The sequence below is a fragment of the Aythya ferina genome (genome assembly GCF_964211825.1).
Source record: "Aythya ferina genome assembly, chromosome: 10".
NCBI classification, from domain to species: Eukaryota; Metazoa; Chordata; class Aves; order Anseriformes; family Anatidae; genus Aythya; species Aythya ferina.
In genome coordinates this window covers 7,071,333-7,095,167 of record NC_140306.1, presented here as the reverse complement: position 1 = coordinate 7,095,167, position 23,835 = coordinate 7,071,333, and the positions used below count along the sequence as shown (strand labels likewise).

General features: G+C 50.3%; 1 protein-coding gene across 5 annotated transcripts in view; it reads right to left on the bottom strand.

The window, feature by feature from the left end:
* The window catches only part of PRICKLE2 (prickle planar cell polarity protein 2), a 103,487-nt gene that overhangs the window by 18,678 nt on the left and 60,974 nt on the right, over nucleotides 1-23,835 (bottom strand). For 4 of the 5 annotated variants that reach the window (XM_084530891.1, XM_084530889.1, XM_084530890.1 and 1 more), the window contains one exon: nucleotides 10,081-10,264. In XM_084530891.1, coding sequence (XP_084387017.1) covers nucleotides 10,081-10,264 — 184 coding nt within the window. Of the gene's footprint in view, nucleotides 1-10,080; nucleotides 10,265-18,800; nucleotides 19,224-23,835 lie in introns of those variants that run through there. The other variant, XM_084530893.1, reaches the window with a different exon arrangement.

The following is a 23,835-nucleotide window of genomic DNA, read 5'->3' as shown; positions in this document are numbered from 1 at the left end:
TCCTCTTCTCTTTCGTCTTGGAGCACGTAATTAAGATCAATTACTGTAAATGCAGCACGGTGGGGCACGGCGTGCCCCGGTGCAGGAAGAGCCCGGTGGCAGCCCGGAGAGGAAGCACGCCCTGAACTCCAGCGTCTCTGCTCCGGCTGCCACACCTGGGATGTGAACTCTAGGGCCGGGATGCAGCTCCTGGGATCAGGATCAGCTCCAAAACAGCCACGGTGGTGTTCAGGGGCTTGGAGGAACCAGGAGAACGTGAAGGTAAGGGAAAGCTCTCACTGCATGGCTGGGATCAGGGGTCTGTGCAGCCTTGGACATCTTGGGATGCTCGGGCAGGAGCAGGGGGATGGATGCCTGCCTTAAATCTGCACTCGGCTAGAGAGACGCAAACTGCTTTCCCAGCACTTGCAGCTTTCTGCCTCCGTCACGCTGCATGAGTCCCCCGATACATTTCCTCTGCTTTTGAGCACTGCAGAAATTCATTTCAGAGCATCTGCACTGCTGGCAGATTTCACAGCCCTTTTTCCCAAATGACACACGCTTTGCAGTGGCTTCACGTGAGCTTTTGTGCTACCGGCACGGTTTGGGCTTTGACCTGGGCACCCCCACCTGGGCTGGGCTGCCCCAGAGAAGGTTGTTCCTCTGCTGACACAACCACACAGCATCTGCGGGATGCACAAGCTACAGCCGGTCACCGAGAGGGACAGGGCTGGCAGGAGAGCTCACCCACGGGCTGGCAGGCTTTGTTCATTTTTATTCTCGGCTATATGTCCAAACCCAGCACTATTCTGGAATAATTACTCTGCATTCAGCTGTCTCTGTTCTCATTCAGAGCTACCTGCAGGCAGAGCTGCAGTCGTGTTTGCAATTGTTCTTCCTCTCAACAGCTCCATTTTATGATTCTTCTCTGAACCAACACTAAGATATGACTTTCCCTTCATTGGATTTTTATGAAAAAGGAGATTTTTAGCAGATTTCCACCCATAACTCTGCAGTGCTGACAAAAGGAAATGCTCGTGTCCTGAAGCTGAGGAATGCACTGAGCGTGTGCCTCTGCAAACCCCTGAATTTGCTTTGCTAAAGCAGAGCAGAAACAGACCCACCAGCTATGGAAACTCTCAAAGCAAGAAGCACGGCTGCTAAGTATTTTGTTATGTTAAAAGGGGAACAAACTACGTACATTAGAACACTTACTTTGCATTTATAGACCATCCTTCATCCAGGGACATCAAAGCACATGAAAAACACTTAAATTCTTATGGCGCACTACACGAGGGAGCAAATACATCCACTGCAGAGCACTATTTGGGGCATAACCATGTGAAATGGGCTGTCTGTGTTCATAGTGGAGCTCCCAGCTGAAAATCTGAAGGCGATGTCCCCCCTGCCATTCTTTTATCTGGCTGCCAGGCTCCAGCTCTTCCCCGCTGGGCCGTCCTGGGTGCCCCAACAGCCTGCTGCCTTCTTCTGGGCCAAACTTCCCACGTGCGGGTGGATGGGCTGCTCAGGTCGCTGGGTTTGTTTGTTTTCCTTGTGACAAAGTTCTTTTCCCCCGTTGAGTCCCTGAAGTTGGCGGGGACCAGAAACTACTTCTTTTTGAAGAGCTGTCAAATGACATCAGGCTGCTCTGGTCCCTACAGTAACAAGCTGTAAGACGCGCACCCTAGGCAAAAAAAAGCAGGGATGTGTGTGTGTGTTTTTTTTTTCCCTTGGCAGCCCAAGAGGCCAGGAGCTGCCTCCCCGCAGCCCGGCACGGCGCTACGTGTGTGCACGGCTCCTCTCCTGCTTCCGCTGGGAAGTTTTCCATTTAATCCCATCAGGTCTGCGGGAACTGGCTCCCATCGCACCATCAACATAGCTCGGCAGGGATGGGCGATTTGGTTTGAACAGCAAAACAAAATAAATACTACAGGCTCCAACCTGCGTTGCGTTGCCCGGAATAACCCGAAAAGTTTGCTTTGGATCCACATCAGCCAGCGGGACCTGCTCACGGAGGGGCTGCAGAGGAGGTGGCTGCTGGTCCTGGGGCCACGGATGGCAAACAAGCCCTGCGGCTGCTGGCACGTGGCTGGTGCAGATGCTGGGTGACAATAATCCAGGGTCCTGCCAACAAAACCTCTCATTTATTGCTTCCTGGGATGTCCCCGATCCATGGGACAGGGCCACAAGTTGCCATGGTCCTGGATCGAGCAGCCAGGGGTTGGGCTGGCACAGCCCGGTTGTGATGCTCAAGAATAGGGAAAAATAAAGGAAAAGGGGGATTTTCAGATAAATCCGGCTTTTCAGAGAGAAAGGCCTGCAGAAAATGTTAACTCACTGGAAAACTAAAACTGCTCCGTCTGCACTTTGCTTTTGTACCAAAGGTCGGTGTTTTCCATGAAAGTTACTGCTGCTCCATCGGTGCTGGTTCAGAGCACACACACAGACCCTCGGAGCCCCCACAGGCAGAGGGCCCCATCCAGACCCCCCAGGAATCAGCGGACGGCTCTTCACTGACCCCAGGGGCTCTGCAACATGAGCTGCACCCAGATAAGGACAACAGCACGGGGTGATGACTCAGGATGGATAACATATCCCTTTTAAGTCGTGTGGTATCCAACTGCTTTATTATTAAATACTTGCGCTGTACAGCGCAGCAGCTCAACTTCCTGCTACTTCCCCTTGCAACAGGCCTATTTTGTCCACGATTATCCTCACAAGCAGCATTAAAACACACAAACCACGTGAGGGGCCCTGCTAGATTTCCTCCTAGGCTTCCTCGCTCGCCCCTCTGCTCACATCTGGATGGGAGAAACCCTGGAGGAGTCTGGAAACCATCAGGCCAAGTCAAAATAAGACTTCAGAGTGGGTCGGGGGCCCCAGATGCCATGAGGATGCGGTGGCAGGGTGCAGGGTGAGCCCCCTCCTGCTGCAGGGAGGTCTTGGCTGTCCCATGAGCACTGGGACATGCCCCATGCCGTGAGAGTCTGGGCACATCAGTCACTCACCTTCCCACCCACCCTCCCCATCCCAGGGTGTTATCTTCATCTTTAAAGATGAAAGAAATTACCTAAGCACCCTGTGTTTTAACGAAGGCATGGCTAACAAACGCGGATACACATTTTGGAAGTTAACAGCTCCTTCAAGCTAAAAGAAGGGGAGGGCAAGACAGAAACCAGGAGAAAGGAAAGAACATAACGTAAAACGAGGGTAGGGAAAAGTCTTTAAAGTGGAGCCAACTTTATTCAAAGGCATTGAGGAAAGTAATTACATTAGTTTACAAATGCCTTTGTGTTCTGCAGCCTTCCTAGGTTTGGGGTGTGTTTCCAGTTTAACTTTTACAGTTTAGAAACCTACCCTGGCCCTGCTAAACACAGGCATGGCTGTGGCTCCTGCCGGCGGTCCCACAGGCTCCTCGCCAAAGACAGAACACGCCCAAGCACCTTATGAGCAAACCCCACTGCACCTTCTCCAGGACGGAAAACTTTGCAAGCAACCTGTGAATCTAAGCCATCGACAAAGGATCTTTTTAATAATGAATTAAAGGGGGGGCAGGAAGGGGATCGCATTTTTTTTATGCTGTGAATTGCTGGGAAGCAGCACTGGGCACAGCCCCTCGGCAGCGCACGCTTAGGATGCAACCACCACAGCCACCAACAAGAACACACCTCTCTTACAACAGCCCTACCCCGAGCACCCACCCAGCAGGGCTGTTCGGTGTGACTGTACCGCTGGATGGACCACAAAGGAGCACGAGGTGTCCTGGCACGCTCCGTAGAGGTGCTGAGTTGCTGAGCCACAACAGCTCTGGCACAGCCAGCAGGGCTGTCCTGCCTGGCGCTGACAAAACCAGCCCTGCGAGGGCAGGATGCAGCAGCCTGAGTGCAACAGAGAGCCTGGATGTTTTCTCCAAAGGGTGACCCTAGTGGGGTCAGCAGGGCCGTGGGAGATTGGGAGAGATGTGATGAACTCCAGTGAAGTGGGGAGAAGGCAGCAGGCGGCTCCAGCAAGCCCGTGCTGGCCTGAGCGAGTGGGGCTGTGCCGCCTGCCCGCTCTCTCCTGCTCAGTGTGGGTTTTTAACAGCACTGAGACATTAAATGATCTTTTACATTGAGAACCTGAAAGCTACAAAGGAACGAAGCTGATGTCTTCGATATTTCTACCATCCCTGCTGGCCTGCCATGGAAAAACAAGATGAAAAAAAAAAACAAAAAACACAAACAAGCCACACATAAATAACTCTGAAAGCATCTGCAAAATTTTGCAAGTGCTTGCAAACAGCCCTCACAAAAGAGCTCTACAGATCACAGACGTGTACAGCTAAGAAACAGGTTCTGCTTGGCCCAAACCTGGCACATCCTCCTTTTCTGTGGCCATCAGGATACAAAGCACTTATTTATTCCTGGGAGCAAAACAATCCTCACAGTGAGGCTGGGTGCTCCGAAACAAAGTGAAAAGGGAGCACTGCAGGCGGTTGGGGCTGTTGTGGGGATGCAGCCAGGCACGTCCCGGGTCAGCCGAACACCCCGTGGGATGACCGGGGCAGAAAGGCTGCTCTCCATCCTCCTGTGCCCACAAGCAACCTACTCTGCAAACAGGGAACTGCTGTTGGGATGCAAACCATTAAAAGGAATCTCTGTATGCTTATTATTTAAAACTATCCATTGCCTCTTATAACTGAGGAACCCCCAGGGAGAGTGTATAGGCCTGTGTCTCCAGGACTGGAAATTGTGCTGGCAGCTCATAAGCACCACAAATGAAGAGAGGTGTTGGGAAAAGCACACAAAAGCCTCAGGTGGGAGAAGATCTTTATCACTCCCCAAATCCGTGATCGTGCCTGTGTGCTGACAGCAAAGACCATCCGCAGTGCCAGGCAGCCCAGCATCCCGCCGTGCTGTCCCTGTGCCTGCCGCCACGGGTTTGCTCTTGCAAACCCACTCCAGAGTCATAGGGACAAAGGCAGAGAACAAAGAGAAACAATTCCCATAAATTCTGTTTGTTCTGGCATACTTTGCAGCTCTCCGTGCGCTTCTCTCCCACGGCTAATGGCAGTGGATCCGTTTGAGTGTTGCTGTTCCTTGGTTTCTTGTTGAGAATGACATCAATTTCTGTCAGCCTTTTGGAGCAGTTCTTGCTCTATAAAAGATCCTGCAGAGACATTGCTTCCTGCTGGCATTAAAGAAGAACATTTGAATCAAGGACATACATCCACAAGTTTGAGACTTGTGAAAGCGCATGCCATGATTTTCCTTTTTCTAAGCAAAAATGGAAATTGGATTAAACAGTCAGAAGCAGTGCTTTCAAAAGCTTTTGATGGTGGTCTTTTGGCTGCTACATGCTGACCAGCAGCCCCGCTCTCACATCAGAGTCCCTTGGAGCACCAGCAGCTATTAGGATCATCTGCTGCACTGATTGTAGCTGATAATTCTTCTGGGTATGCTACTTAAAATGCTCTTTTATTTTTAAGTTGAGGGATAGCATGCTAGAATAATGCTGTAGCAAGTACAAGCTGTAATTGTGCGCTGGAATAAAGCTCCAGGACAAGAAAGGGCGAGAAGGTAAAATGCACTTGATTGTGATACATGGGCACAAGTGAGGCACACGTCCCCCAGAGATAATGGCCCAGATAACTGTCTGTCTTTTACCAGTGAGGTGGTAAAAGTCTTTCTTTTACCACTGAGGTGGTAAAACTTGGTATTTTTAGGTACGGTGTAAATGCATATCCACTACAGGTTTGTCTCCGCTGCTTACTCACTAGCAACATGAACAGCAACTCATAGAGCTTGGAGGTTTTGTAACTCAGGTACGTGCCATAGACCTTGCAAAAGCTCCAGAACAGGAATCAACACGTACATTAACCCCCGAATAAATTCCCCTGACACCTACAGCCTCACACCACACTGCGAAGCTCTCGAGATCCTATCTCCCGGTGGCTGCCTTAGAAGAAAATGGCCCCCTGAATCATAATGCTGCTAATATTAGCACAGATGAGATTTTCTTAACTTTGAAGGAATTTGATTCGACAAACCGTGCTGTCAGCAAGAGGGAATTAAGTTCTTATGGCACATACGAGGGTCTTGAACGTTGGCGTGTTGGAGCCATATGGGAAGCCACACCGCAGCTAAGGCAAGGCACATCTTTTGTTCCATTTGAAATCTGTGCCCGTAGCCAGCTGCTCCTATTACGGAGACACAATAAAGGCAGAAATCCTCAAAAATCCCTTGTATCCAGAAATTCAAGTTGGCACGTTATAACCTCTTTGGATTTCTCCAAACCACAGGCCCGAGGAATTCAGGGCTGTGCATTCACATGTAGTTGCGCATGCCTTGCCTACAAAATGTGAAAAACACATCAGAGAAGTGTTTATTTTCAAGCATCTGCCCCAGACTGGGTGTCAGCGCGAGGAAGGCCCAGCTCATGGGCCACCAGCCCCAGCAGACATGCCGGCTCCTGCAGCCGCCCTCGCAGGCCTCACAGCCAGGCCCATCTTGGGGTCACTGGGATGGGTTTCTATTGCTGGCTGCCAATTTCAAGACTTTCACGCTTTATCTGACCAGAGAACTGCAGGCAGGCAAAAAGAAGAATTTCTTCAAACCCCGAGCTTCTGTTTCTCCCTTTGTACAGCCATATTTCTCCCATCTGCATCAGCGTCTTCCAGAAGAGAGCTCCCTCCTCTACCACGAAACAATTTTTCATCGGGGTCCTGATGCAGGTGGGATGAGAGCTCACAGCAACCTCCCGGCCACCCTGGGTAGCCAACTGCTATTGCAAGAAACCACATTTTCTGAACACATTGTAATTTATGGAGCTCACTCTTGGGTTTTTACCCTCCGCCTTCCCTGTTGGCAGGTTGCCGCTGAGCCTAACACCTCTGATGGTTTGAAACCTCTTCCAATTTCCTGCCTGAATGCATTCAGAGCCAGTTTATATCTATGTTTGTGTGCCAAAGTTTTAGGTTGAATAACTGCTCTTCCTCCTGTAATACATAGGGAGTGATAGAAGCCTTTCGACTGGGGAGGCTGAGCAAACCAAGCACTTCTGGGCTCCACAACACAATAACATTTCCAATCTCCTTCCAGTTTAAATTTCTTTCCTGAGCATAGGTTTCATAAATTTTAGCCCATTTTCCAGATTAATTTTTACCATACCTTATGCAGTTGTATTTTAACATTTTTATATCACTATCTTTGTTACAAGCATTCTTAGAAATATATAATAACTGTTGTGTAAAGCACTCTGTAGAAATATATAATAACTGTTGTGTAAAGCACTCTGTAGTCCTGCAGGCTGATCAGCTATAATAAAAGGGATAACTTGCAGCTCTGCTCTTCAATGCAACAGCTGGATCTGACTTGACCAATGCTTTTTTTTCTGTTCAGTAATGGGCATTAAGTAATCAACACGATTTTCACACAGCTGGCATGTACCATGGACCAGCTGATCACTCCTAAATTACTGTCCAGGAATCCAGTGAGACCTGCATGCTTGGGTTGATTCCCCTTCTGATTATATCTAATAAATATTTTAAGCTACAGATAGAAGGGACTCTCCAAATTCTTAAATGACCCACTGAAACTGCCAAAAAACGATGTCATATTTGTTGGCCAACTTCCCCCACTGAAACCCTGTAAATTGCTGCGCTGAGTGAGACGTGAACACTGTCTCCCATGAACAGCGAGGTAGGAAGGCTGTCGTCCAAGTATAATAAGAAAACTGCATTAGTCTTTCAGGGGACTACTTACCTCCCCAGCTCATATGCTGCGTGGAGATTTTAATAAAGTAGAATATTGCAGAAAAAGTTGTTTCATTTCATCTGTTTCATGTCAGAGAGATACGACAGAGAGGCAATGGAAGGTAGAGAAAAATTCATTGCCTGCAAATGTGCATTTTCACCCCAGCCTGACAGCAATGTCCCCATCCTGCAGCCGGGCCCACCACCAGCTGCTTGACGGCAGCTGCAGGCTTCAGACACCAGCCTTCGAGAGGCTTTGCATCACGTACGCACGCTTGACTCATCGAGCAGAAAGCCACATGTCTGTCTGCAGCCTTGTACAGCTCCAGCAAGTCACTGCAGAGGTTCCTGCTCACCGCACTGAGCTGGGCTGTGCAGGAGGCCAACCCCCCCAGTGCCCCGGGGCACCTCCAGCACCACTGTTATCTACAGGAGAAGCTCAGGGTGCTGCTCGCCATGTTAGCACCACCACCACTACCTACAGGAGAAGCTCAGGTGCTGCTCACCATGCCAGCACCATTACCATTTCCTACAGGAGAAGCTCAGGGTGCTCCTCTCCACACAAGGACAATGCTTGACCCTTTGTGGCTCTTCCATAGCCAAACCTTTTGTTTCCTTAGAGGCAAGATCCCCAAAGGGCTGGTGGATGAGCTATGCTGGAAGGATTTCAGTGCCTGTCTTAGGCTCTGCTTATGGCTGCTCTTCATCTATCTCCATGGTGATTAGAGAGAGGCCTGAAGTGGTAAATCTGCTGAAAGACCCAGCAACACAGATAGAGAAGCGTAGTTAGAAAGCTCGTGTTTGTATTGAGGAGCACAGTGACCTCTGAAAGAAACAGGTGCTGGAAGAACCTAAAAATACATTAACCTGGGTAACGCATCAGACGTCAGTACTACTCAGTACTAGTCATCTACTGCGAGAACTAATGGACTTTTGTTTCTCCTGAGCATCCCAGACTCCCTGAGGGGAAATAATTTCTTAAATATCACCTCAGGGATCAAAGAAGCATCCACATCTACTGGCATATATCACCACTGTGCTGGAGATGGGTCTCAATTGCTGTCCATGGCACGCTGCAATCATCAGACAACATGTCTACGGGGTCAGGAGTTGCCTGTTGCTAAATAACTGTATTTCTACCCAAAGGTAGAGTGACACAGGACAGCATGGGCTCCAGAAGCCACTGGGCCCAGGGCCATGCTGAGAGCAGGAGGCTCCAGCTTGGGTATGGTCCTGCAAGGAGACTTCTGAAACCCACCTGGTTCGTGTCCCTTCAGCCTGAGGGACAGGCAGAGCTCCTCCACGACCATCTGAACCTGGCTATACACCCAACCTGGCAACTCCTGGGAGGCTCCCAGGGAGCCTCCACCACAGGGAAGGGGACAGAAGACAAGGCTACTGCCTGTCACGGCTGGTTGGCACCAAATGGTGCTGCGGGGCTGAAAGCAAGCACTAAGCCAGGCTTGTAAAGACAAGAGGGGGAAAAAAAAAGAAACCTAAACAACTGGATTTTCTCTAATCAGACAGATAATATTTACAGCCTATGGGTGGTGCCAAAATATTTCAGGAAATGCCTAAGCCCTTTGAATAAATCTCAGGAAAACACGGGATTTAAAGACAGTAACTGTAACAATAAGAATGAAAGCCTTCCACCCTCTCCCAGCCTCCTTACATGGTTTAAAATGATTGCCATAGCAATTATCAAGGCTAAGCTCATTTTGTAGTCCCCACTGCAAATTAAGTTCTGAGTTGAACATGTAAAAGATCAGCAGAAAAACTAAACGAATCGTGTAAGCTGCACGGAGCAGAAATCAATGCACTTTCCACGCAGACAGCATGCTGAGGTCTAATCCGTCCTGTTAAATTCCTACACAGAGATACTTGAACTTCATTAGAGAGGTTATTTCCCATAAGTGAAACTTCTTGCCCATTTTTAGAGTGACCTGCTGGCTTTGTCCGTCTGTGCTGGGCTTACTGCAGGGGCACGGTGGCCCAGGAGAGCAGAAATGTGTGCCAGCTGCCCCAGGCACGCTGGCATCCCACCACTTCTTCCCCATGAAACAGCAATATGCCTGTCTGTACCTGTTCCTTTCCACAACCACAACAAAATCCATCCTGAAAGTATTTTGTTTCCCCCCTCTCAGTTGCCAGTTACGCCTACAGACACAAAAAACACAAGTCCCCTGAGGACTGCATCCTGACGTCACTACATTTGTGCGTTCAGACCAGACCTGCATCAGAAAGTTTCTACAGCATACGCAGAAGCAGAATCGTAGTCAGCAAGTGCTCACTCCCCTAAAAAATCAGGGCAATTACTTCCAAAGAGCAGATTCCCACAATATATTTTGGCATCTCAGCATTATGGTTACCTGCTCAGGTTTCAGGCCGGGGGGCACCCACGCATACTCCTCCAGGGCACAGCCCGAGTCGTCGTCGGAGGTGGAATTCCTCTGGAAGTCGAACATGAGCTTGGTGACGGTCTTCTCCATCTCCAAAGGCATAACTGTCACGATGTGCTCTTCCTGGGAGCACTTACAGTGAAGGCAAATCTTCCTGCAAGGGGAAGAAAGAGAAAAAAAGAAGAGTTCCCCTGGTGAGCTGCACTGCAAACGGGAAACAGCCGAGATCCCTGCCAGCCGCTGGCCTGCAGCTACTGAGCTCAGCCACTTTTTTTTTTTATTTTCTAACAAAGCATTTGTCCCTCTTGCACGCAGGAAATAAAAAGTCCGTATTTGCTATAACAACACTTGGCAATTCAGCTGAGTCAGGCTGTCAGACATTTGGGGCTATGTAATTGCTCGTCCCTCTGCTGCTCTGCAGAGAGCATTTCCAGGGGCCACGCGCCCGCCTGGCACGGACCGGCCGGTAATTGCGGAGCACTTACCAAAATTAGGACAGCCAAGCTCTTGGCTAATGCATAAAATGGTGGATTGACTGGGAAGCTGTGAATGACAAGTCCTTTTAGCATGCTGATAGCATAAATTTGCTTATTAAAGTAGCATAAAAATTGATTATAGTCTGAACATATACAGCTAAATTAAATTAAGGGAGGCGACACAAGCTGCAGTCGCACGCCAGCGGGATGCTAACGGCCCAGCTCGATGGCACACGCCTCAGCTCAGCGGCATGTCAGCTTGCTCACTGCCCAAGACACGTGCAATGCTATAATATAATTTATTATAATAAGAAGTACAGAGAGAGCAACCAAAAGGTTGCCATTTAACACACATTAGCTTAACTCAGTGCAACTACCACCACTTAACGTTTCTTTTAAGTGTGTATTCCTGCAGCTGGTGGTCCAGAGGAGATTTTTTCATGGGCATGGACCCAAGTATCCAGCTGCTCTGCTGCTAGAACACCCCAGCCATTCACCAGGGGTGATAGCGAAGGACAAAGCAGCCTGAAAACACTCCCCATGCCCCCAAATGGGGGTTAGAGTGCTGATAAATTGCTTTCTATTTCTGAAAATACAATGCTCTTCCACAATGTGGGTCAATGTTATCTATTTTAAAGTAACCGCGCAGGGTTCTGAATTAATTTGAGCTAATCAAACGCTTCTGAGGAATTGGGTGCCACTTCACGTGGACAGCAGAAGGGGGAATCAGGCCCACATTTCAGAAATAAGGTAACAGACAAAAAGCAGGAGAAAAGTTACTGCGACCACTGCAGCTCTCTCTACTATAATGCTGTAATTTATCTGCCCTCCAAATAAAATTGGAGGGCAGGAACAGTTAAACATCAGGGGCTTTCATTTTCAAACACCTTTCCTTCTCTTTAACCACCGTGCAAAGGCCAGCAAAGCATACCAGTGCTCCGATCCAGCTTTGAGTCTAAATTTCCACTTGGCCATTACAGCACAAAAAATGCACTCTAGCAAAAGTCAAGAGGCTCCGTTCAGTCAAGCCAGGGAGATTTGCCAGATTTTCCCATTTCCTGCCTTTCATCAGATCTAACGTACACACAGCCCCAAACGCACCCCGAGTGTCTGGTTTGCGTCCAGCCAGAGCGTCTCGGCATCGCCTCCGGCCGTTACCTTCAAAAATAATCAAGGCACAATTTCATGTGAATACTTTAATTAATCAGCTACTGTGGAAAGGCTCTCTGCCACAGCAAAGCTGCCGGTTCCTTAGCTGTTTCCATCTCATTTCACAACACGATTAGCAGCAGCTCAATATGCAACAAGATGTTAAAAATAATTAATAGCTCCAGAGCCTCACATTCGGGGTTTGCGACTTGGGCAGTTATCCTAACGGAGTTTAGGGCTCCTTTGCCAAATTTAATTTTCAGGACATCAATCATGGGCTTCAAAAGGAGACAGCCCAGCAGCGTGTGCTCGGAGAGCTAATGAGAGAAATTGTGGTATCAGGTGGCAGGGTGGAGAAAACGGCATGGGGAGGGAGGCTGAGCGCAGGCAGCCTCTGCCCTGCTGCCGCTGGGATGTGCTACGTGCCAGCAGCCACGGAAAGATCAGGAGAGCCAAGGATGGGAAGGACACATGGATCCCCTTGTGATGTCCCCAGGCCGGGACAACGGGCTTCATAAAAACTTTGCACTGTTAAAAATTGAGCTTCTCCAGGCATGGGGTTTCTGCAGCCTCCCTGGGCGAACCGTACAAACTTCAAGATCTTGCCCTGGAGATGTTCAGTACTCCTCCTTTCCCCTCGTTAAAAACAGAAGATTAACAGTTTTAATTACAAGTATTTTCTTTATGTTAGGATATGCTGTTTCATGGGAACAATACTCAGCATCCTAAGAGTATCTTTCTACTCCTACGATATGGTTTCCATGACTTCTTCACATAGGTCTCACTTATTCAACTTTACTTGATCATCTTCCAGCTCCCTATAATTAAAAATAATTCCCCATAGCGAAAACTTAATATAAAAATGTACATTTCAAACATGAGATGAAACTGCAAAAGCAATATCCCCAACCACAACTCAAAGCAGGAGGGCGTTAAGCGAGATAACGCTGGTGCCCAATCATGTGAATAGTGACCAGAGCAATAAGATGCTGGTGCTGCTGATGCCCTGGTGCTGAGCTGATGGGTTTTGGGGACACATGGGGCCACCAGCCCGTCCTGCAGCTCCCTCTATCACATTAGGCATTACTGTGGCCACAGGATGAGCATCCAAGCCCGGAGCTGCTCAGCACTGCCCCGGCATGCTGCATGCCTTTCCTTATACAGGGTGCCGAGCTGCACGTCCTGCACAGGGACAAACCCTCGACTTGGCCAGCCACCAGCCTCAGCTGAACACCAGCACCTTGTCTGGAACGGCTGCTGCTCCCCAGCTCGGCTCGTAGCATCAGCCAAGGAGCCTGCTGCTGCTGGGGGTGAGAGCAGGCGACTGTTTTCTGTTGGTTCGGTGGTGGTTTTTTTTTTGAAAGCAAGAAGGAAATCAGGCCAATCGCTCCCTGGAAATCCTATCTTCATTCCTGAGCCCTTCTGCCTTGCTCTCAGCCATGCTGGGGTGGCTTGTGCTAGCCCCTGAGAAAGCAGAAAGGATCTGCAAGCCTCTCTTGGGGAAGTCCTGCCCCAGAGTAACAGAGATGCGGAGATTTTGGTGCTGTTACTGGAAGCTGGAAGCATCCCAGAACCTCACCTGACTCCAGAGCTGAGAACTAGCAAAGAAAAGGCCAGTGATGCTCTGTTTCCTAACAAAGCAGGGAGAGCTGACAGCACTGCCAACCTCAGGCATGGAGAGCAAATCCAGGAGCTGCCAACCAAGAGCAAAGAGGAGAGGGACTGTGCTGAGGGAGGCACAGGCTGTGGAGCATCCTGGCACGTCTGCTCCACGTGGAGCTGTGCGTGGGACAGCCCTGCAGCCGGGCTGGGAGGGGAGAAAACTGGGAGAAAATGACATTTCCTGGTTTCAGATGTAGCTGGAGAGAGGCCCGCCTCGAATTGACTGCACATGGCACGAAGCAGCGGCGGCTTGAGAACAGATTGAAAAATTTGTTCTGCTCAGGGTCAGCAATTCAACGGGTGAGGTTACAAGGTGGACACGTTTGATTTTGCGATGGCTGCTTGGTGTGGTGCTCCTGGCACCGGGGAGGCTCCAGCCTGTCCCGTTACCTCCCCACCCACTGCTGGCACACACTGCGTCCACCAGCCCTCAGCTGAGCCCTCTTTCTACGGCCAAAAACAGACACAAAAAGGGGAATGTAAAGGAAACAGGGCCAAAGAGATCAAGTGGAGAGAATCTGGCTGTAAAGTCTCTCTTGCTTGGGATGCAGAAGCATGCTTCCAACCTAGGTGCACATCCATGAGGTTCAACACGAGTCCAACTGACCAGCGAGGTCTCTGGGACAAGGATCTCTCTCGTTACACACAGCAGTCAGCCAATAACACAGCAAATGGCACCAAAGCAATCCGTGCTCAGTTTAGGACAGTTTAAAGCCGTGGCAGAAATGTTAACATTCTTCCTGGACAAAGAAGGAGCTCGGCAAACAGCTCCTATCATCTACCCGTACTGCTTATCTCTGTTCCTCACTCGTTTCTTCTATGATGGAAATAAATGGGTTGTACCAGGGAGCGATGTGAGGAACAGAGCCTTGTCCGCAGCCGGGCCACGAGACGCCTGTGCTCTGCTGTCATGAAGGATTTGCATGCATTTGTGAGCACATTAGCATGCAAGATTGGGAATCCCTCAAAAAGCAATCCTCTGCTCAGCTCGGATGTGAGGTCTGAAAAATAATGGGACGATTCCCTTGCATCATGGCGCAGAGTTTTTGTTTTTTTTTTTTTTTTTCCAGGATTGAGCCATCATTCTGATTGCAATCAGCCCTTTCGGCCAGTTGTATGTCACTAAACCACAATGCTTCATAGGAAAAGGGAGAGGCTGCGGATTTGGGGCAGCTCATGTGACCCCTGAGCCTCTTAACAAGGGCTTCTTAATGTCTCTGCCTGTTATCTCCTCCCTTCATTTGAGAGCTAATGAGGCATCCTCCCACCCCAAGCGAGCTCCAGCTACACAGACCCATCTCTCCAGATCCCACAGGCAAGGCAGACATTTGTCCTGACTGAAAAACGAACGTAGCCCTTCACTCCTGCACCTCTCCTCCAGTAAGGGCAGTGCTCTCCTGTTTTACAGATGGGGAAGCTGAGGCACGGCAGCAGAGCTCTGCCCACGAATTCACCACGGCAGGCTAAAAGGAGAGTCACTGACTGGCACCCCACGTTGGAGCTGAAGCTCTGCATCCTCCTCCAACTCCTCGCACACCATATTTACATTACACATAACCCCGGGCAGCTGCCCAGAGGTACCCAGTGCCCACAGAACTCAGCTACGAAGTGGCATCTCTCTGGACAAAACGTTTCTGCCACTTCACACTCTTCTAGACCCACTTCAGCCAGGAAAACCAAACACAGCTATCAGCAGGAATGAATTGCAAAGACTTTGTGAGACCCGGGTTGAAAACGAAGCTTAAAAAAAGCTTTTATCTGCAAAACCAGGGTGCACGAGGCTAATGGGGTTGTTAATTAGCCACACGCGTTTACAGTAGCAGCAATCCAAAGTCTGAGGACAGGGTGCCCTTGGTGGTCTCTAAGTACAGCTCGGTTGACCCTGGATGCTTGGATCAAGCAGTTGGCTTAAGAGATCACCATAAGGCAGCAGCAAGAGAGCAGGTAGCACAGTAATGCCACAAAGCCAAGGAAGGGAGAAATAATCCAGGAACCAAGCTACTCCTAGAGCTGCAGCTCCTCCTGATCTCAGTGCTGACAGCCAAGCATGCACAGGCTGCACACCTCCAGAAAGGCTTGCAGCACATTGCTTTATTTTATTTCCCTCCGACCTTTGTGGTGCCAACAGCAGCAATTGCTAAGGCACTTGGGCTGGTGTTGAAACTTTTATGACAAACCCCATTTCCACTCCTGGAAAAATTCTCCCCTCCTGGCTGAGCGTTGTCCATGCTCGGTTTCAGGCTGGAGACTAATTTTACTTTTAAGACTTGGTAAAAATCCTTTACCATTGCAGGATTTGCTGTTGCTTAATTAAGAAGGAAAAAGAACTACCCCCAGTATTGCCAATTTCAACAAAATCTGAGCAAAACCAGCCTAGGGTGGTTTTCCACTTGGTCTGCCTTCAGGGTGAGTTGCAGAAGCAGGTGGAGCATCTGCGTGTGGGTCCCCACTGCTGCCCCCAGATCCTTCTCCCCTGGGGCACGGCCCATAGCAGGCTCCGGTTTTGGTGTCTGTCACCTTCAGCGCCACATGGTAGACAAGAGCCAGCAACACACAAAGCTGGGCACCTCCACGATGAGACCAAGAAATTGGGGCAAAACAATACACAACGTACTGGGGGAAGAAAATAAAACCACCGCCATCAAATCCCCAATCTGGGCTCTCTTTGTGCATTCCTAGACAGGCAGGGTAGCAGGACTGCATCCAAAGACGTGGACAGAGCTCTCAGCAGCACCATGGGACGGATCAAAACACACCAACCTGCCCATGCTCAGGTGCCACCTTGTGGCTACACCCAGCCAGAGGAGCTGGGGTGCTTTGTGGGTGGGTCGTGGAGCCCAGAGGTGCTCCAGCTCTCTCCAGTAACACCAGTCCCCTCCTGAGCTGGGCGAGGGCCCCAGGGTGCTGAGCACACTCCTGATGCTGATCCAGGCTGCTCCCCTGAGCTGCAGCCCCGCCACTGACCACAACAGATCCAACACAAAGATGATTAAAATTAAGGAGTATAGATAACGTGGCAGACCTCAGATGAAGTCTGGAGTTCTCAAGATATTTTGCAGAGGATGCAGCACTTTTTTTTCCCCGTAACACAGGTTACACAGGGGTGGGCTCCCTGCTAGCTGGTGCGAGCTGCAGACCAAACGAGGGAGAGAAGAGCAAGATGCGAGCCCCATCGCTGGCCAGGCAGGCCAGCAGGAGGGAAGGTGTCCAACAGGCTGCTCTGACACATCCTAAACGACGGAGGCAGCCTGCCAGCTCAGGCTCACATCTCAACATATCTGTTTGTTGTTGTTTTTTGTTTTTTTCCCCCTTAAAGGTCCAGCTCTTAGAATACAGAAATGAAAACAACCGCCTATTTTTTCCCAGTCACGGAGATGAAATGCAAGGCGTTAGTTTCCAAGTCAGAGAGCACAATAGGCTCAGTAACGACCCCAAAACTGGTAGGGAACCAATCCTTAAGACAATCTCATGATTTTGGGAAGGGAGCCCCAGGAAGGGGGCTGGGGACACCTGGAGGGGTTTGGTGTCCCCTGTGGCAGGACAAGCCCAGCCCCAGAGCTCAGCTCTGCCTGGCAGGGACCGAGCCCTCACGCTGGGCTTTGCTCAGCATCGCTCCCTGCCCAGCTGCCCAGCACTGCCTACACCACGGGTTATCTTGTTGGATTTTTAATTACATCGTTCAGCAGCTTTGCAGCCCAACGAGACATAGAGCTGCATCTCAACGGGTTTCTTTCCACTGCTTACCTGAAGGAAGAAAACTGCCTTCAACCTCAGGCTCTAGCAAGACACAGCCTCTACCTCTGGATCCAAAACCAGCTCTCCACAAGCCAGGGAGCAGCCCGGCTCTGCTCACCATGCAGATCCTCACAGTCCTGTCTGCGTAACACCAGTCCCTCCATGAGCAGGATTTATCTCCCCGTCCCTCTCCCTTCACCCACCAGTTCTATCTCCTCCAGTGGTCCCTGGCCAGCAGCGAGACTGGAGCAGGAGCTGCAACGTGCCCCAGGCTGTCTGTGCTGGCTAAAGGGACCTCACCCGCTCCCATTTGCAGCACGACAAGCAGAAACCAGGGGAGCAGTGAACCCCTTTCAATTTCAGCACATCCTAGGCCGCGTGTCCTAGAGGAAAAAACCTGACTGATAGGCAAAATGCTCAGACGCGGGATAAGCTACGCTCGAAATTGTAATTATTTCAATAGCTGAGGCTTAGACAGGGTCCCCCGAGAGAGGCAGTGCTGACCCAGTTGTGCAAGCAATCGCTGCCAGGCTGCTGTGTGTGTGTGTGCCGGCTCACCCCAAGCCGGGCTGCCACCAGCGAGTGCAGGAGGCTGGGTTGTTTTGTTCAGCTCCATCCGCCTGGTGTGAAACAAGCGGCAGGAGAAGATTAAAATGCGAAAGAAAACACAACCTGGTTAGCTGCAGATAGTTTTACTTGACAAATCTTTATCGCGGGCTCAAGCCGGCACCCTTATAAACACAAGGCATCGATGTGAGATGTTTGAGTGCTCCCGCAGCAGGTGAGAAAATAGTGGAATAAAAATAAATCAGATAAGTTACAAGATGAGGGAGCTAAAACTGAAAGGATGACACTGCATCTGGTGCGAATAATTATTTTGGCATTATTCTGCCCAGTGCTAATCCTCAACAGCTCGAACAGATTCAATCACTGTTTAACCAAGGAATCATGACTACAAAACAAAGAGTAACTGGATTAAAATCTTTCCATGGTCACAGGTCACGTCTGTGTCACATCTGCTTAAAACGTTCCTCCAAGGAATAGAAAAAAAAAAGATTTGACTTTAGAAGATTGCATCGAAATACACAGCCTCCAGGTTTCAGTTCTAGCTTGGTTTATACTTAGGCATTCTGGCATTGAAAGGAAGGACGTATTATTACTTCAAAACTGTCTGTTCTCAGGAATCCAAACCCAGCACAATAAACAGCTGACCAGTAATGTCATCATCCACAATACCAGCCTGCACACAGCCTGCTCAGAAAATGCCCAGAGAACCCAGGCTTCCTGAGGCTGCGCTTGCCAAAGCAATAAAATTAGCACTGAGAGATGAGGATTTTTTTAATACTTATTTAAAGCCAGCTGAGCCTTTCTGATTATTTTTAAAATGAAAAATCTGTTCGAGTGGCATCACCGCTGCTGACTTCCTGTGGCTGCAGTGGTGCAATTTAACCATTAACCTTTTACATCCATAAACAATGAGAACAGCAAGGGCTGAAAAAATCCCACAGCCCCTCTAAAGGTCGCCACCAACTAACAGTGCGTGGAGCAAAGTTATCAGGCAGCTACGTGCATGCACAGAACAGCGCTCATCCCTCCTCCCTTCTGCTTTCCATTCCTCCCAAAAACACACGACGACTCCGAAGCTGTTGCAAAAAGGCAGCCTCTTACCTGTCCCCGCCGACGACCGTGTTAGTTGTGACAGCTCGCTTTGGGCTGGCTAGCTGCTCCCCGGCACGCCGCGAGCGCCGCAGTGCAATAAAGCATCCTGGATGCTCGCAGAACAGCGCAACAGCCTGGTCGGGGTGACGGCGAGGCAGGCAGCAGGGCTCTGCTTGGAGCACTCAGAGCAGGCTCATGCTCAATGTGGTGTAGCAGCGGGGAAAATCACCTGTGGAAAACCACGCTGCTCCTGCCCCACACATCAAGCTTTCGCTTCCATCGCCTCACTCAAATCGCAGCTCCTGGGGGGTGCCTCTCTCTCTGCTCCCAACCAGCTGAATCCAGCAGCCCCCGGAGCTGCCTTCCCCTCGGTGACCCTTGGCGGTGGTGCTGGGATGTCTGACTCGCTCTGCGAGCGCCGGGCACTAAGGAGCAGAGATGCAGCCCGCCGAGAAGAACTGCGGGAGCGGCGCGGGGCTCTGCTGTTGCATTGCTCTCCTCTGCTGCATGCTAATGAGCAATGATGTCAGCCAGCCAAAGGCACCGCATCCGGACCGTGCGCCGCCACGCCACGGCCACCCTCGCATCGATTTACATGGCAATCAGCCTGCACCTATAAATCAATAAGCCCTGCGGGCTGCTTTGGGAAAGGGAGAGCAAATCCTTCCCTCTGGCTCGCATGTGCGCCTTTCAAAGAGTTGGCTCCGCACCAGCCGCCCAAATTGAATGGTGTGAGGATGCTAATTATCCTTCCCCAACCATCCTCTCATTTGATGCTGACCCAATCGCAACTTGCTGTCAAACTTAAGGCACAGCTTCATAGGTAAGCGGGCTATTACAGCAATGATCTGCTGGCTCTGAGCAACGGATCATTTTTCTCCTGGCTTTCAGTGCCCTCTTAATTATTTTCTGCAGTCACTCGCTACGATTCCCCACTGGTTTTTCAGACGCAGCCTGTTTGCGCACCAGCAGGGCTAAACATTCTGGGAAACGTGAGTTATTAGTGTGGCGCTTCGGCTGCCGCATATTTTAATGCGTTTTCTCTGCTACAGCCCCCAGAGATGCCCCGATCACACCTTTTCTGAGCGCCTCGGGCAGGCGCTGCAGTCCCTGGGAGCAGCTGCCCCAGCGGGGATGCTGAAGCCTCGTGCCCCGTGGGGGAAAAGCAAAGGCACGGAGGGATGGAGCTCCGCTGCTGGGAGATCTCAGCTCGTTGCTTGGGAATAAGGTCGCAAACGAACCTGTGGTGTTTGCAGAGTGAAATTTGAAAACCTCATTTCCGGGTTTTGGGATGATAAAAGAGGCAAATAAAACGTTCCCAATGTGTATTGTTTCCACGGCGTGCTACTCGCTTCCAGGGCCTAGCTCCAGCTCTGCGAGCCCTCGCTTTTGGCAATGCTAACCGTGTTTACAGAACACAGACGGGTGCAGAAACTACAGCTGCGAGTCTTCCTCCAGCCTAAAAATGCCTTAAATTATCATTATTAAGGTCATAAATTAGGTTGCATTACAGAGCATTATGCTCCAAGTACGCAGGGCGAGCCCTTCAGCTGGGACACCCAGCGCAGCGCCGCCCAACTCACCCGGCACAGCACAAGGCACAGGACAGACAGACAGACAGACAGGGGAAGTGCAGAGCCCTAACCTGGCTCAGGCACCACGTTAGACGAAGGGCAATATTCGTGGCCATTAATTAATTAATTAACACTTTCTTACTCCCCTCTCTTTCTGAATCAGAAGCAGCAAGTGCAGGAGCTGATCCCTGAATCTGTTCCTGTGCCCAGCTGGGTCAAAGCTTCCCCTGGTGGCAGCAGCATCACCACCACCTCTGCTGAGCGATGCCGAGGAAGATCCCCTCCAACCACACTTGCAGGAAGAAAGCCCCTCCTGCCCTCCAGCCTCCTAAGCTGGCACATTTTGTCCCCTCCAGCTTTCACCGGCATTGCAAGCAGGCTGTCAGCTCACCTCTGTCTGCTGAGCATGCCAAGGCCCCAGGATGACGTATTTTCCTCTTAACTTCAGAACATGTTAATTAAAATACAAAGGAAGTGAGACAAAACCGAACGGGGCAAAAGCAAATAAAGAAGGCTGCTTGTAAAATGATAATGTAGAGCAGAAACTCTGCAGAGCAGAAATTACCCGTGTTTACTGTAACAGCCTTCCCTGGAAATACGTTGTTAAAAGCACACAGCAGTAATAGGGGCTGCGGCTAGCACAAAGAACGCGCACCACTCAACATGACAGGTCCTGTAGGTGCTAATTTTCACTGAATACATGAGTAAAACGCCTGCCTTTATCTGCATTAACTTCTGAGGAGCGAAGGCCCCGAGCTATAAACACTCGGGAGCAAGGCGTCAATTAGTGCACTGAGTGCCACTCGAGCAGGAGCCCCTCCGGCAGGGTGCGAGCTCTGAGCCCACTTCTCATACACGCGCTCCATGCCACTTACTCTGCAGTAGCTTGGACACCCCAGAATCAGCCTGGCACAGCCCCGAGGGCAGCGAGATGGAGGTGCGAGCCCCAGGCACCCAACTGGGTGTCCTACAGCAGAGCTGAGTCCTGCAGCACATTTTGCTTGGCTGTCTTGGCCAACTGGGTCATCCCAAAGGAAGGGATCTCAGCAGAAACTGCAAACTTTTAAGTGTAAGTTGATTCACAAAGAAGCTGCAGGCTTTTAAGTTGATGCACTGAGATGAAAGGCGGGTGAGAATCATGAGCTGATGTAAAGGATCAGCCACGCCACTGCTTACAGCATCTCAGCTGCATGGCTACGAGCGAGAGAGCGGTGTCTCCGAACAGCGAGCCTAATCAGTTCCTGGCAGACTTCCTGCTGTGATACTCACAGGCCTAAATATCCCCAAAATCCAATGAACAGGCTATTCTGGGACAAGAAATCAGATTAGAAGATGCCACTTGTGGACACACAACTGTCTTTGGAAAGTGGAAATGAGCCTTCCTGCTCTGAGAGCTGCCAGCGCGTTGGCAATTGCTCCGTATTACTGCTACCTACTCAGCGCCTGTGAAAAGGTCATGTGTTGGAATAACTCCAGAAGGCACGCAGTATTTCTTGATGGATGCCGCACATTACGCAGGTGAAATGGGTGTTTCATTAAGCAGCAAGGTGAGGACTGAGCCGGCGGAGTGTATTTCTGAAGGTCACATGAAGGACTTGCATCATTACAGGGATGGATGCTGACAACTACCCGCAGGGAAGCGAATACTCTGAACAACCCGAGGTAAAGCCTGAGCTACTGAAATAGAAAAGCAATTGCATCAGAGCAGGAAGCCATGCTCAGGTTCAGAAGTATGTGATGGCCAGCTCTGCTCATAACCACAGCCACTTCTTTCTGCCTTTTGCTCCAGGTTTTAAAGGCAAAGACCCAAGCTTTAAACTTTCTGACATTTGCACAAACTCAACCCTACAGCTGGTATGAAAAGTCGCTGTAAAAGAGCTTGCATCTTTCAAGTGCTGTCTTCTTTATCACCTTGGCGTATCGATCAGCCGCCAGGCTCCACGTGATGCTGTTTGTGATCACAGCGAGCTACAAGGCACGGCCACGTGCAGCCACAGCAGCCCGGCACCCTCAAGGTCACCGGCTGCTAAACCTGATGGATGTCAGGTGAAGTTGCCTTTCTGAATTATTTAGTGAACATCTCCTGCTTGTCAGGGACGTGCTACCATAGGATGCTGTGCAGGCTCCAGCTTCTGCCGTCCCTGAAAGCTGCCTGTGGGACAAAGGCTGTCACCCCCTGCGCTTCTGGGCTGCTCAGGGACGGAGACACAGCATGTCAGCAGTTCCCCTTCGCCAAGCCTGGCTTTGTGCACAACAACAGCTTATTTTCCCACCTCTTTCTACCCACAGAAATGCAGAACTGGACATGCACGGTGTTCTTTTTCCCCTCCGTTCCCACACTCGCCCTGTAATTTGCACAGCAATCTCTGCTCTCCCAGCCAGTGCTGGCTCCGATGCCAGGACGGGCTGTGCTCCGCGCAATCCCAGCACCTTGCCTGGGGCTGGGGACATCTGGGGCACGAGCAGGGACACTGTTGGGACTTCACACCCAAGGCCACAGGGCAGCAGAGCAAGAAGCTCTGCAAACACTGGATACCTCTCAGTGCCAGAACTGCGGATGCCTCATCTCCAAAAAAACTCTGAGCAAAAACGGGGTAGAGGCAAAGGAAGTAGCATCCCATGCAGAGCGTTAATCCCAAACCCCAGCCTGCTCGTCTCTTCCCCAGGACTGCCGTTCGTACCTTCACGTGGCTGCTGCCATGCGCGAGACAGACACGTTCCTCCTGCTGTTCCTGCTGCTGCGCTTCACTTATTTTTGGCAGACGCACGGGTAAGGATCCGTGCTGTCAGTCTGCAAGGAGGAATTTAGCTTTTAAAACCGTATCGAGCCCGGCAGCAGACGACACAGAAGGGGAGGTAGAGCCTGTAAGCACCACAGACGATTTCAGACAGCTATCGGTGCTCCTTGCTAATTCAGCCAGCGAGACAGACCCGACCCTCACCCTGCACATGCAGCCCACGTGCCCTGGCACCCCTGGACCACACAAACCTGCAATTTCAGGTGGTGAAAGGTGGGAGGACCTGGCACTGTGCACACACAGCCCAGCGAGCACACAGCCTGGGTGCACACACGCCGACAGCGCGCCCCGGTACCAGAGCTGCAGGCTGGGTTTCCATCCATCGCCGTATTCCACCCCCCTCTTTTTTTTTTTAATCACCTTAATGCAAGAAGCTTTACACAGCTTAACAACAAAAAGGCTTTTCATAGCCTCTGGCTTGAACTCTGCACTACTACGTTTTTTACTTTTGTATGTTAAAATCAAATTTGTAACAGAATGTGAACAACAATCTGCATGCTCATGTTTTGTTTCTTCCCCTTTGCCAGCCTGACAGCATTCTCATCTGAAGGCTTTTTAATAGTGTCCCTTAATAATGTCTACAAAAACCTCATTAGAGCACTGCATCGAAACTTAAGCTAAATCAACTCAAAGCAGTATTTTTTAATTAAATATTTTTCTTGGGGCCTTTCC